This window comes from Portunus trituberculatus, chromosome 39, assembly GCF_017591435.1.
Source record: "Portunus trituberculatus isolate SZX2019 chromosome 39, ASM1759143v1, whole genome shotgun sequence".
Classification (NCBI taxonomy): Eukaryota; Metazoa; Arthropoda; class Malacostraca; order Decapoda; family Portunidae; genus Portunus; species Portunus trituberculatus.
The window spans coordinates 14,078,795-14,091,294 of record NC_059293.1 but is presented as its reverse complement, the minus strand read 5'-3'; the positions used below and the strand labels follow the sequence as shown (position 1 = coordinate 14,091,294).

The window sequence follows — 12,500 nt, the reverse complement described above, 5'->3', positions numbered from 1 at the left end:
TATATATATATATATATATATATATATATATATATATATATATATATATATATATATATATATATATATATATATATATATATATATATATATATATGTATATATATGTGTGTACGTGTGTGTGTGTGTGTGTGTGTGTGTGTGTGTGTGTGTGTGTGTGTGTGTGTGTGTGTGTGTGTGTGTGTGTGTGTGTGCATATATATAAATATATATATATATATATATATATATATATATATATATATATATATATATATATATATATATATATATATATATATATATATATATATATATATATATATATATATATATATATATATATATATATATATATATATATATATATATATATATATATATATATATATATATATATATATATATGCACACACACACACACACACACACACACACACACACACACACACACACACACACACACACACACCACGAACAATACAAAGTGGATTGATATATGAAAGTAAAGTTTGGTCAACAGCATCAAATATTCACATACAGTGTATCAATTTTTTTTTAACTTTGATCCAGCCACATGTGGCATGTGTTCGCATACCTACTACACGCCGGCAGCTGACTGCCTGATCGACTTTCCAAATATGATGGTGTTTTATAATCTGATTAATGCATTGTAAATCTCTTGGTCGCCGCCAGACGGGGCACGTAGAGGCGCTTGTGGCCACGCCGGATATCTCCCAGCTGCCTCTACAGTCACCCTCGTCCTCATCTTCTTTCGAGACGTCCAGCTTCTCAAACGTGGGTCCTGCAGCTCCAAGGGAAGAGAGACCCTCGCCCTCCAGTGACGCAGTGGTGTTCCCTGTCAAGATTCTCGAGAAAGGTACAGTGCAGAGGTAAGTGAGATCAAAATCTTTAGATTTATTGTTTTCTATTTTATAAATTTGATGACATTGTAGACCATTTTTCTTGGGTTGTGTATATTTCATAATCAAAAGTAAGGGAGTAGATAAACCGTAGATGAAGTTTAAATGAGAAAGAAGGATTAATTTTTCAACACATCATTACATAAAATGCAATGCCGATTTTTTTGGACATGAATCGTAGGAAGAAAAGGCTGAACGAAGGTGTCATTTTATTGGTCATTATTTTAAACTTTCTTCTTAACTTTAATTACTTGATATTTCACTAAATAGTAGATGCATGCGAATAGAGTTACGTTTACACCCATCAGGAGCGGTGTAAGTAACAGTTTGTCCCGCGCCCAGGACAGTCCCGCCCCCCAGCTCCACCCCAGTCCCCACACGCATCTTCCTGAGAGGCTTCACCGCCCTAGACGACACACCCTTCCTTAGGAGTGACCGCCTGGAGGAGAAACGCATTCTGAAGACACTCGAGGCACTTCAAAAGGAATCTCTTGCTTCACAGAATTCAAGAAACATTAAACTAGCTATCCAGAACCTGAAGCGTTTAGCTGAAGACCTTAACACTGTAAGTGACGAGGATCGAGTAGTTTTCCCGAAGTTTATAGATATTGATAGTGTAGGTTCTGAGTCCCGCCATGAGGCTTTGCAAGTGATAGAGCCTCCACGGTTTGGCGGTGTCAGGAAGGACTCAAAACCACTTGTCTTTACACTCCCTGCATTGCAACCACAGACCTCATCCCCTATACGTGACACACACAGGCCGGAGGGTTCGTTAGCCAAGAGGCTGGACACGGAGGCAGGAACTCCCTTGACGGCGGTATTCAACGAACCCAAGGTTATCAGGGGAGGTAGAAAGGTACCTCCTTACGCGTGGCTGTGGCCGGGGGAAACGTCAACCATTGCAATTTCCAAGATTTTCCACCAGCCGGCCTCTCATGCCCTCTGACACACACATATATAAACACACAAACGCACACATACATACATACATACACGCACGCACACAAACACACAAAAATCATGTCATACAAAAGTAGTTCTCAGTTTTCACCGGCTGGCATTTCAAAAGCTTAAGCTGTAAATTAGGTTTAGCTGATTTCCCGGGTACCTTCCTGATCTCCACTAGTGTGTCTGTAGCCGTAGTATTACCACACTAATATGTCCTTTGGCACTGTTCTTTTAATTTATTGTATAATTGTTGTACTAGTTCACGTAGTGTAGGTCCATAGGCATATCTCATTTACCATTGTATTGTTGCATTTTGCTGTTGAGTTTCTGTAAGAGTCCTGTTTGTCCTTCCCTCGCTGTTTCGCTCATTACTGTTCGGTTCGTCGTCGTTTTGGTTTTCTTTCCATTGCTTCTTTTTTAATAATTTTCCCCGGGCGTGGCGTCAGTGTGACCTTCAGCCGCCCTTGTGCCAGTGTTCGGTATCTGCCGCGAATTTTATTTTCTTTAGTGTTGAAGTATTTTTCATATTTTGCTTGAATTAATATGAAAAGAAAACAGAGAGGAAGGCAATATTGCTTAGTGTCATTATTTGTAAGAGTAACAGATAGAATGGACGTAAGAGATATAAATCTTATATGTTATATGTTATAATTACAAATAATATGTATTCAGTTGGAAAATCCTCAATATTGTCTGAGGATTTTCGTATATCAAATAATTCTTTCGTATTCTTTAGAATAAATAAAAAGATTAATATATATATATATATATATATATATATATATATATATATATATATATATATATATATATATATATATATATATATATATATATATATATATATATATATATGCACAACGCCAGTGTACTTATGTATCAGAAGTTTTTAAAAAAAACTTCTATGTTTGCGTATGATTTGAGTTGTATCATTTACCTTACTATGTTTAACCATACGAGGCGAGGCGTCCCCTCTGATGACTGGTGCCTTGGTGGAGGGAAGGCAGTGGCGGGGGACACCAGGGCGGTTGGGCCGCCCCACCATGACACAACTAAGCAGATCGGCTATAATCTGTGTCTAGTTCCCGCTGCAGATCAAAAAGCAACATTAATGCCGGCTGATGGCCAACAAAAAGTGGCTTGGCAAGTGGAAAATGGACAAGAACAGAAGGAAAATTTAAGTGTGGGAGGCGTTTGTGGCCAGTATTGGGCACCGGCTGTCCAGACCCATGGGCGGGCGCCGCCACGCTCCCCGGCACTCAGCAGCCGCCTGTGCAATGACTGAGTGAAGCACGGTTGGCCGCTAGAGTCTTGGCCTTGTATTATATTGTAGAAAGCAATGAAAGTCAGAGAGAGAGAGAGAGAGAGAGAGAGAGAGAGAGAGAGAGAGAGAGAGAGAGAGAGAGATGTATAGTAATTCAGAGTTCTCCATGTTTCGGTAAGTGGTACTAAAAGGGGCAAGAAGTGAAGGCTGGAAACGCCTACCAACACAACTTTATGCTCTCACAAAACCAAAGAGAACCAAAAAATCCCCTTCATTCTCATTATACTAAACTATTTTTCTTACTTTAATTTTTTATTTGCATCGTCTTCCAAATACAACATCTTTTGTTATTATAAATATATATATATATATATATATATATATATATATATATATATATATATATATATATATATATATATATATATATATATATATATATATATATATATATATATATATATATATGCACCTTTAATCATAAACTGTAACAAAATAATGGACGGCGCCAAGTTAGGGAAGTCCTCTTTGGTTAAATATTTATTAGTTTTGTGTTCAGTGACGCTAAGAGGAAGGAAGTCCACGGCTGGGACTGAATCACAACCACTGACTCCCTCGCTCCTGGGGCGCCGAGACCCACTGCTGCAGACCAAAATAAATGATAAATAGCAAGGGAACTTTCCTCGCCGCCACCAGCCTCAGCAGGAGGAAACAGTCAGCAGGTCGGGGATAATGGCCGCCACTCTCACGGGGCAAGGCGGCGCCAGACCCTCCCTCCCTTGCATGAATGACCAAAATGAAGTTTTTCCCAATAGGTGGTGGTGGCGCGGTGGCTTCCACCCTTGCATGACGGGTCAGGCAGGAACAGGGTACCAGCTCCACCTTTCCCCTACACCCGTAAACCCGTCCCGCCCCAACCCACCGCACCACCACCATCTCCCCACCACCACCACTGGCCAGTCTTCTCATACAACACCACCAAACACCTTCATTTTCAAGGTAATGTTTCATCTACGGCGCAGCTTAACTCAATATGTATATATATATATATATATATATATATATATATATATATATATATATATATATATATATATATATATATATATATATATATATATATATATATATATATATATATATATATATATATATATATATATATATATATATATATATATATATATATATATATATATATATATATATATATATTATTTCTTTATTTACTGAAGAAGTGTGTGTGTGTGTGTGTGTGTGTGTGTGTAATTCACCTTGGTCGTCTGCTGGTCACCCAGCCAGTCTTCCCCATTACGGAGCGAGCTCAGAGATCATAGACCGATTTTCGGGTAAGACTGAGACCACAATACACTCCACACACCGGGAAAGCGATGCCACAACCCCTCGAGTTACATCCCGTACCTATTTTACTGCTAGGTGAACAGGGGGCACACATTAAGAGGCTTGCTCATTTGCCTCGCCGCGTGTGTGTGTGTGTGTGTGTGTGTGTGTGTGTGTGTGTGTGCGTGTGTGTGTGTCAATTCATGTGATTAATTTATTTATCCATCTGTTTTTATCATTCGGCACATTTAACAGTATTTTTTTCAAATATTTCCTTTTGTCTTTCTTTCTTTTTGGTTTCTACTGGTCATGAGGATTTGTTCGTAGTTTCCTGAGTGTATACGTTTTAGTTAACCTGTTAATCTATTAACTTTATCTATTATCCATATTAATGTTACTATTATTATTATTATTATTATTATTATTATTATTATTATTATTATTATTATTATCATTATTATTATTTAATTTTTATTATTATTATTATTATTATATTTATTATTATCATTATTTTTATTATTGTTATTATTATTATTATTATTATTATTATTATTATTATTATTATTATTATTATTACTATTATTATCATTATTATTATTATTATCTCTATTATTTTTATTATCATTCTTGTCATTTTTATATTAGCATCATCATTATCATTATTATCCTTATCATACTATCATCTCTACTTCCAATTTTAGCCGTTTCACAAGCTGGCCGGGGCCATCAGCTTCACAAGGTTACATGAATTTAATAATAAGTGGCTTGTGATGTGCGTGTGATCATCCCGTCACTTGGTATTCAGGTATGGAACATTTATACCCGAGTGTGTGCTGTGGTAGCGACGAGTTCCAAAGGTCAAGATGAATAATCGAGCAATCATGTGGCCGGCAAAGAAATGCGTGGCGTGACAAAGAGATGATCTGTGACAAGTATGCTGAAGGTCACAGCGAAAAGTGCTATAGAGATAAACTTAAAATCATTTCGGAACCCGTCACGTTCATTCAGTCAGTCGACATTTATTGTAGCGACGAGCGAGAATTCTTACCTTAGCTACATGTCTGTGGTGAATTACTCTTGTACAATCTCTCTAGCTCGGTCATCTTCATGAACTTTAGATGTCAAAAACTCAAACTCAGGAGACGGCATGTGGCGTGGCATGCGGCAGCATGTTAAGTAAAATATGTTACGTTTTCTTTCGTTATTATTTTCTTCTCTAGCCTCATTCTGTACTTTATCAGGTGTTCTGTAAAGAGTTGCATATTGTTAGAAATTGCATCTTTATTTTACCAGTCAATAGTCTCTCGGATATTCATTTAATATAATTCAAGGTGCAGCTGATGGATTGCATTTTCATGTGTTCGCGTTTCACCACGACTCCAGAGTACTTCTAAATTGCTCTGTTGTGAGGTTTTACTGGATAAAGAACGATCTGTGACCCTGATAATAGGTTAACGCGTATCCCATACAACTAACATGAAAAACTTATGTGATTACTTGAACAGTCATCTCTATTCTCTGAGAACAGTATATAACCTAGTGTTTCAAACCAAGGAGTGAGATCGACTATCGGAGTTAAACATTCCTTTCGTGAGCTTGTTACAGAAGTGAATCTGATAAACCACATCAAATACCATATAAGTGTTGTGCTTCGTGGTTTTCTGTTTCGTGGAAGGATGTGCTAAAGAGCGGTGACTTATGTGGAAAAAGGAGGAGTGAAGCTGAGCTGGTAGGAGGGATGAATGAAGAAGAACGAATAAAAAGAGAGACCACGCATAGGCTTGAGGTAAGCTGGTCTAATCTTGGTTAACGCAGGTCTTCTTAACTCAGATATTTATTTCTTATCTTTTCCTTGCTTGCTGTGATGATCATCGTTTTCTTCTCTGGCATCTGATAATTTGATGAGGCGTGTAATGAGGTGAATCAATGCTTCAATTTGTTTGTGATTTGATTCCCTCCCCAAAACCACAGTAGGAATCTTCGAACTAGTAGGCTAGTAGTAGCTCTGTATCGTGAAGCTAGTCACGCTGAGTTATCTTTAGATACGAAGATGGTCCTGAACATGATGGTGACTTCATAAGTAAAGCGAGTATCTTATAAATACACTTTGATTTTAGCCAAAAGGCCGAGAAGCAATCAGATCTTAAAAGTCATCTTGAAGCTTTGGTGAACATGGCAACTAGGGAGGCCTGTGGCGAGTACCAACCGATGCGATGAATATACGAGTTGAACTGATATTTAACATTGGTATTCTTTATCATCAAAACGCACTCTTTGATACTGTGTTTTGGTGATTATAATGATAATACACTAGTAACAGTAAGTTTCATCGAGTAACAGTTTGGTTATATAAGCAGTAGCCACGTGTGTGAGGTTGGCTACCACCACTTGCCTCCACATGCCTGAGCTCCAAGAGACCCGCGCTAATTTGAACTTATTGAGGTTGATTACTCTCATCTCAAAGCGATAAGTTAATAAGTCTTATCAAGCAACACAGGAAAGCACAAAGGACAAATCGACGATAAATCTAGCGGTACAGATGGAAAAGAAAAAGCGCAGTATAACAATGAATACAAAAATAATCCATCTAGAATAGAAATTATTAACAGGTGTGCTGAGTGCCCGTATTCCAGTATCTATAAAATTACTGGCTTGTTCGCCAGTTCAACCCTGGCCAATCGCTTTATGCTATTTCTAAGGTGGTGACAATCATCTTTGTGTTTTGTTTTAATACGTATTGTTCGTGTTACTTGCGTGTCATACCCGCCGATCCTTACCAAGATGTATTGTGTAGTCTCATGAAGTTTCACTTACTGCTGGTTCTTGTCAAGCTGATGCTGGATTTTAACGTCTATGACTTTATATTAGAACATATCATAAAGAAAACAAGAGAACCATCAAAAAGTCAATTTGGCATACACCTAACATCTACTTATTTTGATCTCTTATCTCCATCCATAAATTTGTCTGATCTTCATTTTCCTTAAGGATCTTTTCATGTTTACCTATTTCCACACTGTTTGTTGCTTGTTGCGCAAAGAGAGGAAGAATAAAAAGTGTCATTGATCATTCACTGTAAATTTCCACACGTTAGACAAAAGGTGCAACGCAGTCATTGCTGCAGAAATAATAACCACGGGGACTTATTGGTTTTCAAGAAGTTTTCGGATAGATAAGCAAACCTGTGTATATATATATATATATATATATATATATATATATATATATATATATATATATATATATATATATATATATATATATATATATATATATATATATATATATATATATATATATATGTAAACATAACAGTCTCGAGGTAAATATACACATCTTAACTCTTGCCATTCATCATTCTAATAATACATAATCGACGAAAAGAAACTTGTGCTAAGTATCATAAGCGTAAAAGAAACACCAAAATTGTCTCCGTTCTTTTTTCATGTTTTTGTTTTCCAGTACCATGATGATTCTATTTGCTTGAATAAACATTTTAAGACAGAGACGTAGACAGCCCAGATTCTTTTCAGTGCTGCACAGCCAAAATGGCCTTCCTGTTTGACCATTAGCATTAAATGAACACATGTTAAGTTTACGTTATACCATAGCGATGTTGATATAAAACAAATCTGTAGGCACAGCAAAAAAGATAAAAGAAACAAAAAAGAAGAAAAATGTGGAGGACGAGTGATCGCGGATGTCGAGGAAAAGGTTAGACAGAAAACTAATTTTTTACTCAATGTCTCAACTCCGGTTTGGTGTCAGTCGTTGCAAGCTGAAGTTTTTTTTCTAGATATTTTTTCTTTTTTTTCACGTGTACAAGAACGACACTCTCACGTCATCTTTTCAACGAGGATGCAAGTTTTCTGCCATGTTTTCCTGCCTAATTTTTTTTCTCACTTCGCTTGATGAAAACTGAATATTTTGCAAAACAAATATTGACCACTATTACGTGTGCAATATTTCCAAGCCAGGACGGGCCACATAGAGTGGGTACTGAAGTGTGAAGCCAAGCTGAGGCATCTCCTTCAGACCATACCTGTCTCCAGCATCTACGTCCCTTATGTTGGCGATCATCAATATTTGTGGGGTGCAGTGATTTTGTTGTGTGTGAAGATTTTTGTATTTTCATTATTTTTCGGGGTTTTTGTTGTTGAGGTTTGTGAAATTTTGGTCAACACATTTCACTGTTGTGTATCTGTCTATATGTCTTTCTGTGCATCAGGTTAGTGTGTTTATCTATCTATCTATCAAAGTATCTTTCTATCTATCTATTTATCTATATTTATCTCTACCTAATTACTTCTCTTTGTATATGTCTTTATGTTTGTCTATTTGTATGTTTATCTGCCTATTTATCTATCTCTCCGTCTATCTATATGTCTACATATATATCAATCAATCAATCTAGCTTGGGTTTCTTTTCTCTTCTCGTGTTTCACTACAGCAACACAATAAAACCTGAAGTCAGTGTGTACCAATAGGTGAAAGGAAAAAAAATGCAGCTTCGTGTAGTATATATATCGAACATAGCACGAGCATAGTGAAGAGTTACGCCCTATGATGTTATATGAATGATGCATAACTAAGAAAAATAAAACATGTCTTATATACTAAGGAATATTATATGAGTGCAAGTAAGGTGGTGAGCTAAGCATTTAAATTGAAGTCTCTTATAGGGAAATATATGAAGGCATGAGGCAAGCCAGAACGTGAGGGAAGCCTGTGTGAGTGCGGCTTCTCCCGGGCGCCACGTATTGTATTGTGCCTATGTAACTAACTCTGCAAAGTAATGCTTGTATGAAGAAAAAAAAGGTTCAAGTACTGAATAAATTTTATATATTTGGCATCAAGCAACACCGATTACATCAAAACGGCTCAGCGACGGTGCTTCTCCCTGTAGAGTAAAGTTGAAAAAAGATTATCTAAAATTTGAGAAAAGTAAGTTGCACATTTCACATTATTCTGCAAAAACATATCATGATAATCTCGTTTTACCAGCATCCCATAGAGACAAAAATGACAATTTGGATAATTTCTCAACGTTTTTTTTTTCATTCATTTCGTATATTTCGTCTAAGCTTTTTCTCTCTATCATTCTTGCAACTCCGAAGCGTCAGAACATTGCCATGATTCTCTCTCTCTCTCTCTCTCTCTCTCTCTCTCTCTCTCTCTCTCTCTCTCTCTCTCTCTCTCTCTCTCTCTCTCTCTCTCTCTCTCTCTCTCTCTCTCTCTCTCTCATGAAAATGTCTGCTTTGCATGAAAAACCCTAGAAAATTTTAGAAACTTCAGCCCTTGATAAATTGACGTGACACCTCGAAGGGTATCACAGCTCTTCGGTGTGACGTGTGGGAATTCTGTTTTCAAGTAAAGCAACCTTTCATAGGAATATTAATAAGGAAAATTAAGGTTTTGAATGTATGGATTAGGTTACTCTCTGAGTATTTGTTTAATTATATATATTTTTACTTGTAATGTCTTTCACATGCGAAGGTAATGTCATGTGGTTCTGTTTCCTAATTTATATGCCATGTCTATATTTTACTGTGTGTGTGTGTGTGTGTGTGTGTGTGTGTGTGTGTGTGTGTGTGTGTGTGTGTGTTTGTGATCGCGGACCCTTCACATTTTCTTGCCAGTGATTGATATACAGTAATCAGGAGTCGCCCTGTGGCGCCGCTCCCACCGCCTCTCCTTGCTGGGTTAGGTGAGCTCCGGACATATTTATGGGTGTCAATCTGTTACCACTAAAAGCACATGTATGAGGCCCCAACTGACACATCAGATGACGGGTCACTTGGCTTCAGATATATTATGCATCGCGCCGTTGGAACGACTGCCGCCTGTCATGTTGTGTTCGGGTTGGGCAAGGCGGGCCTAATATATGTCTCTGATTTTCTCCATCACTTCCCGGGAGAATTGATTCGTGTGAATAGCGTCATGCTCAGTGTTCGTGCCCCGTTGTGACGACCGCTCAAGCTGTCCGATACATCTTGTGATTCGTGCAGTTTTGTTCATTAATACTTGAGAATTGTATATCATCTTACACACACACACACACACACACACACACACACACACACACACACACACACACACACACACACACACACACACACACACACACACACACAAACGTGCGCTCATGCGGGCTTCTCATTGTCTCCGAATCTAGAGAAGGGAACTCATGTTGTGAAGCATGAGGAGATACGATTAAGTTCAGTATAAGGCTGACTTAACAATACACACGTGCGTTTTTCCCTTTTCGAAAGTCAAGAGGGAAACTTATGTCGTGACTCGAGAGGAGATACTGTTAAAAGTTCAATTCATAAGAGGTACATAGGAATCACGTACTCACCTCTAATTCTGCAGCGGAAAACTCGTGTCCTGACACATGAGAATATATATCCCAGACCAGTAAAAGAGTTGCTTGGAAGCAGTGTGTATTTCCTGACATTCCATACGGACTCAGTAATCATGTTGTTAATGTTGAGTCAATAGGGAGCTTTAAAAGAAGATTAGACAAATTTATGGATGGGGATGATGGATGGAATTAGGTACCTTTGCTCATAGACGGACTGCCACGTGTAGACAGTTCTCTTGCTGCTTCCCTCATTTTCTTCTGTTCTTTCTTATGTTCATAAAAGTGCTCCTTCTCACCCATTTCTCAATGTCTTAAACTCAACGATAAAACTCTTGTCATAAATTGTGAAGAACTAAAATTAAGTCCATGCAAGTGCTTCTTCTTTCCGAAATTCTAAGAGAAGAAAGACTCAGCATAATCTTGGAAGAGATACAGCTAAGCTCACAGGAGTCGGCTCTTCTTCTTCTGCACACTCGCTCCTTTCATCGTTTCGGAGTCTAAGAAGGAAGAGAGACTTGTATCTTAAGCCGTGGGGAGAAAAAAAAAAAACAAGTTCAGCACAACAGTTATGCAGGTATTTGGTATTGTCCGTCAGCCTCACACGCGCTTCCTCGTCTCGAAACTTGAAGGGTAGGAAAACTGTGCTCTTTGCTTGAACTCTTTCCTCAGAACCAGAAAATCCCAGGAGCTCACAAATTTCCGCCAGCCACACACGCGCTTCCTCGTCTCGAAACCTGAAAGGGAGGAAAAGCTGTATTCTTTCCTTGAACTCTTTCCTCAGAGGCAGAAAATCCTGGGTGCTCACAAATTTCAGAGATTCTGACGAGGAAACCTGTTATCCACCGATACTCGACCCGGAAATCCTGAAATGATTCTTGTAAAATTTAAATCAAGAAAATTCTCAAACCTCATCTTACTATAATTCATAAACTCAATATATATGATACAACGCTTCAATTACTTGATGATGCATAATCAAGTACGGTTCATAAGGTAAAACTGAAACAAGAAAATATCATTGTAAATTATAATTAATGCAGAAGAGAGGACGTTGTGGTGAGGCAGGATGTAAAGATTCCCTGTAGAGGAAGGCGTTGCAGGAAAAGCCAGACAAACCACTGCGGAGGGTGTAAGGGATGAGAGCAGAGTGAGGCTAAAGAACGGAGAAGAAAACCATCAGCATCTGAGCCTTGAATAGAAATCCGCCTTGCAGCTGAAATGTTCTAAGCGTGTTTTACTTGTGCATTCCAAAATCATTGAGCTAATGGTGGTGACGGTAGAAGTCGTACTAGTAGAAGTAGTAACAACATTAGTAGTAGTGGTAGTAGTAGTAGTAGTAGTAGTAGTAGTAGTAGCATTAGAAGTAGTGGCAGTAGTAGTAGTAGTAGTAGTAGTAGTGTTATTATTATTATTATTATTATTATTATTATTATTATTATTATTATTATTATTATTATTATTAGTAGTAGTAGTAGTAGTAGTAACAGCAGAAATAATAAGAGAAATAATAATGATAATGTCAGTAAAAGTAAAGATGATAATAATAACAGTAATAATAATTGCAATAATAATAATAATAATAATAATAATAATAATAATAATAATAATAATAATAGTAAAAACCGATTGTTGTTAGACTCGTCAACTTTTTATAATAGTAATAATAATAATAATAATAATA

At 37.3% G+C, this 12,500-nt stretch overlaps 2 protein-coding genes across 5 annotated transcripts in view; both read left to right on the top strand.

The window, feature by feature from the left end:
• LOC123515596 overlaps positions 1–2,581 on the top strand; it is a 291,197-nt gene extending 288,616 nt beyond the window's left edge. For 3 of the 4 annotated variants that reach the window (XM_045274370.1, XM_045274371.1, XM_045274369.1), the window contains exons 5-6: positions 676–872; positions 1,245–2,581. In XM_045274370.1, coding sequence (XP_045130305.1) covers positions 676–872; positions 1,245–1,848 — 801 coding nt within the window. In that variant the 3' untranslated portion in view covers positions 1,849–2,581. The remainder of the gene's footprint in view (positions 1–675; positions 873–1,244) is intronic. The other variant, XM_045274368.1, reaches the window with a different exon arrangement.
• A 3,429-nt stretch (positions 2,582–6,010) lies between these two features.
• LOC123515704 overlaps positions 6,011–12,500 on the top strand; it is a 223,978-nt gene continuing 217,488 nt past the window's right edge. Inside the window, exon 1 of the mRNA XM_045274525.1 lies at positions 6,011–6,241. Coding sequence (XP_045130460.1) covers positions 6,194–6,241 — 48 coding nt within the window. The 5' untranslated portion in view covers positions 6,011–6,193. The remainder of the gene's footprint in view (positions 6,242–12,500) is intronic.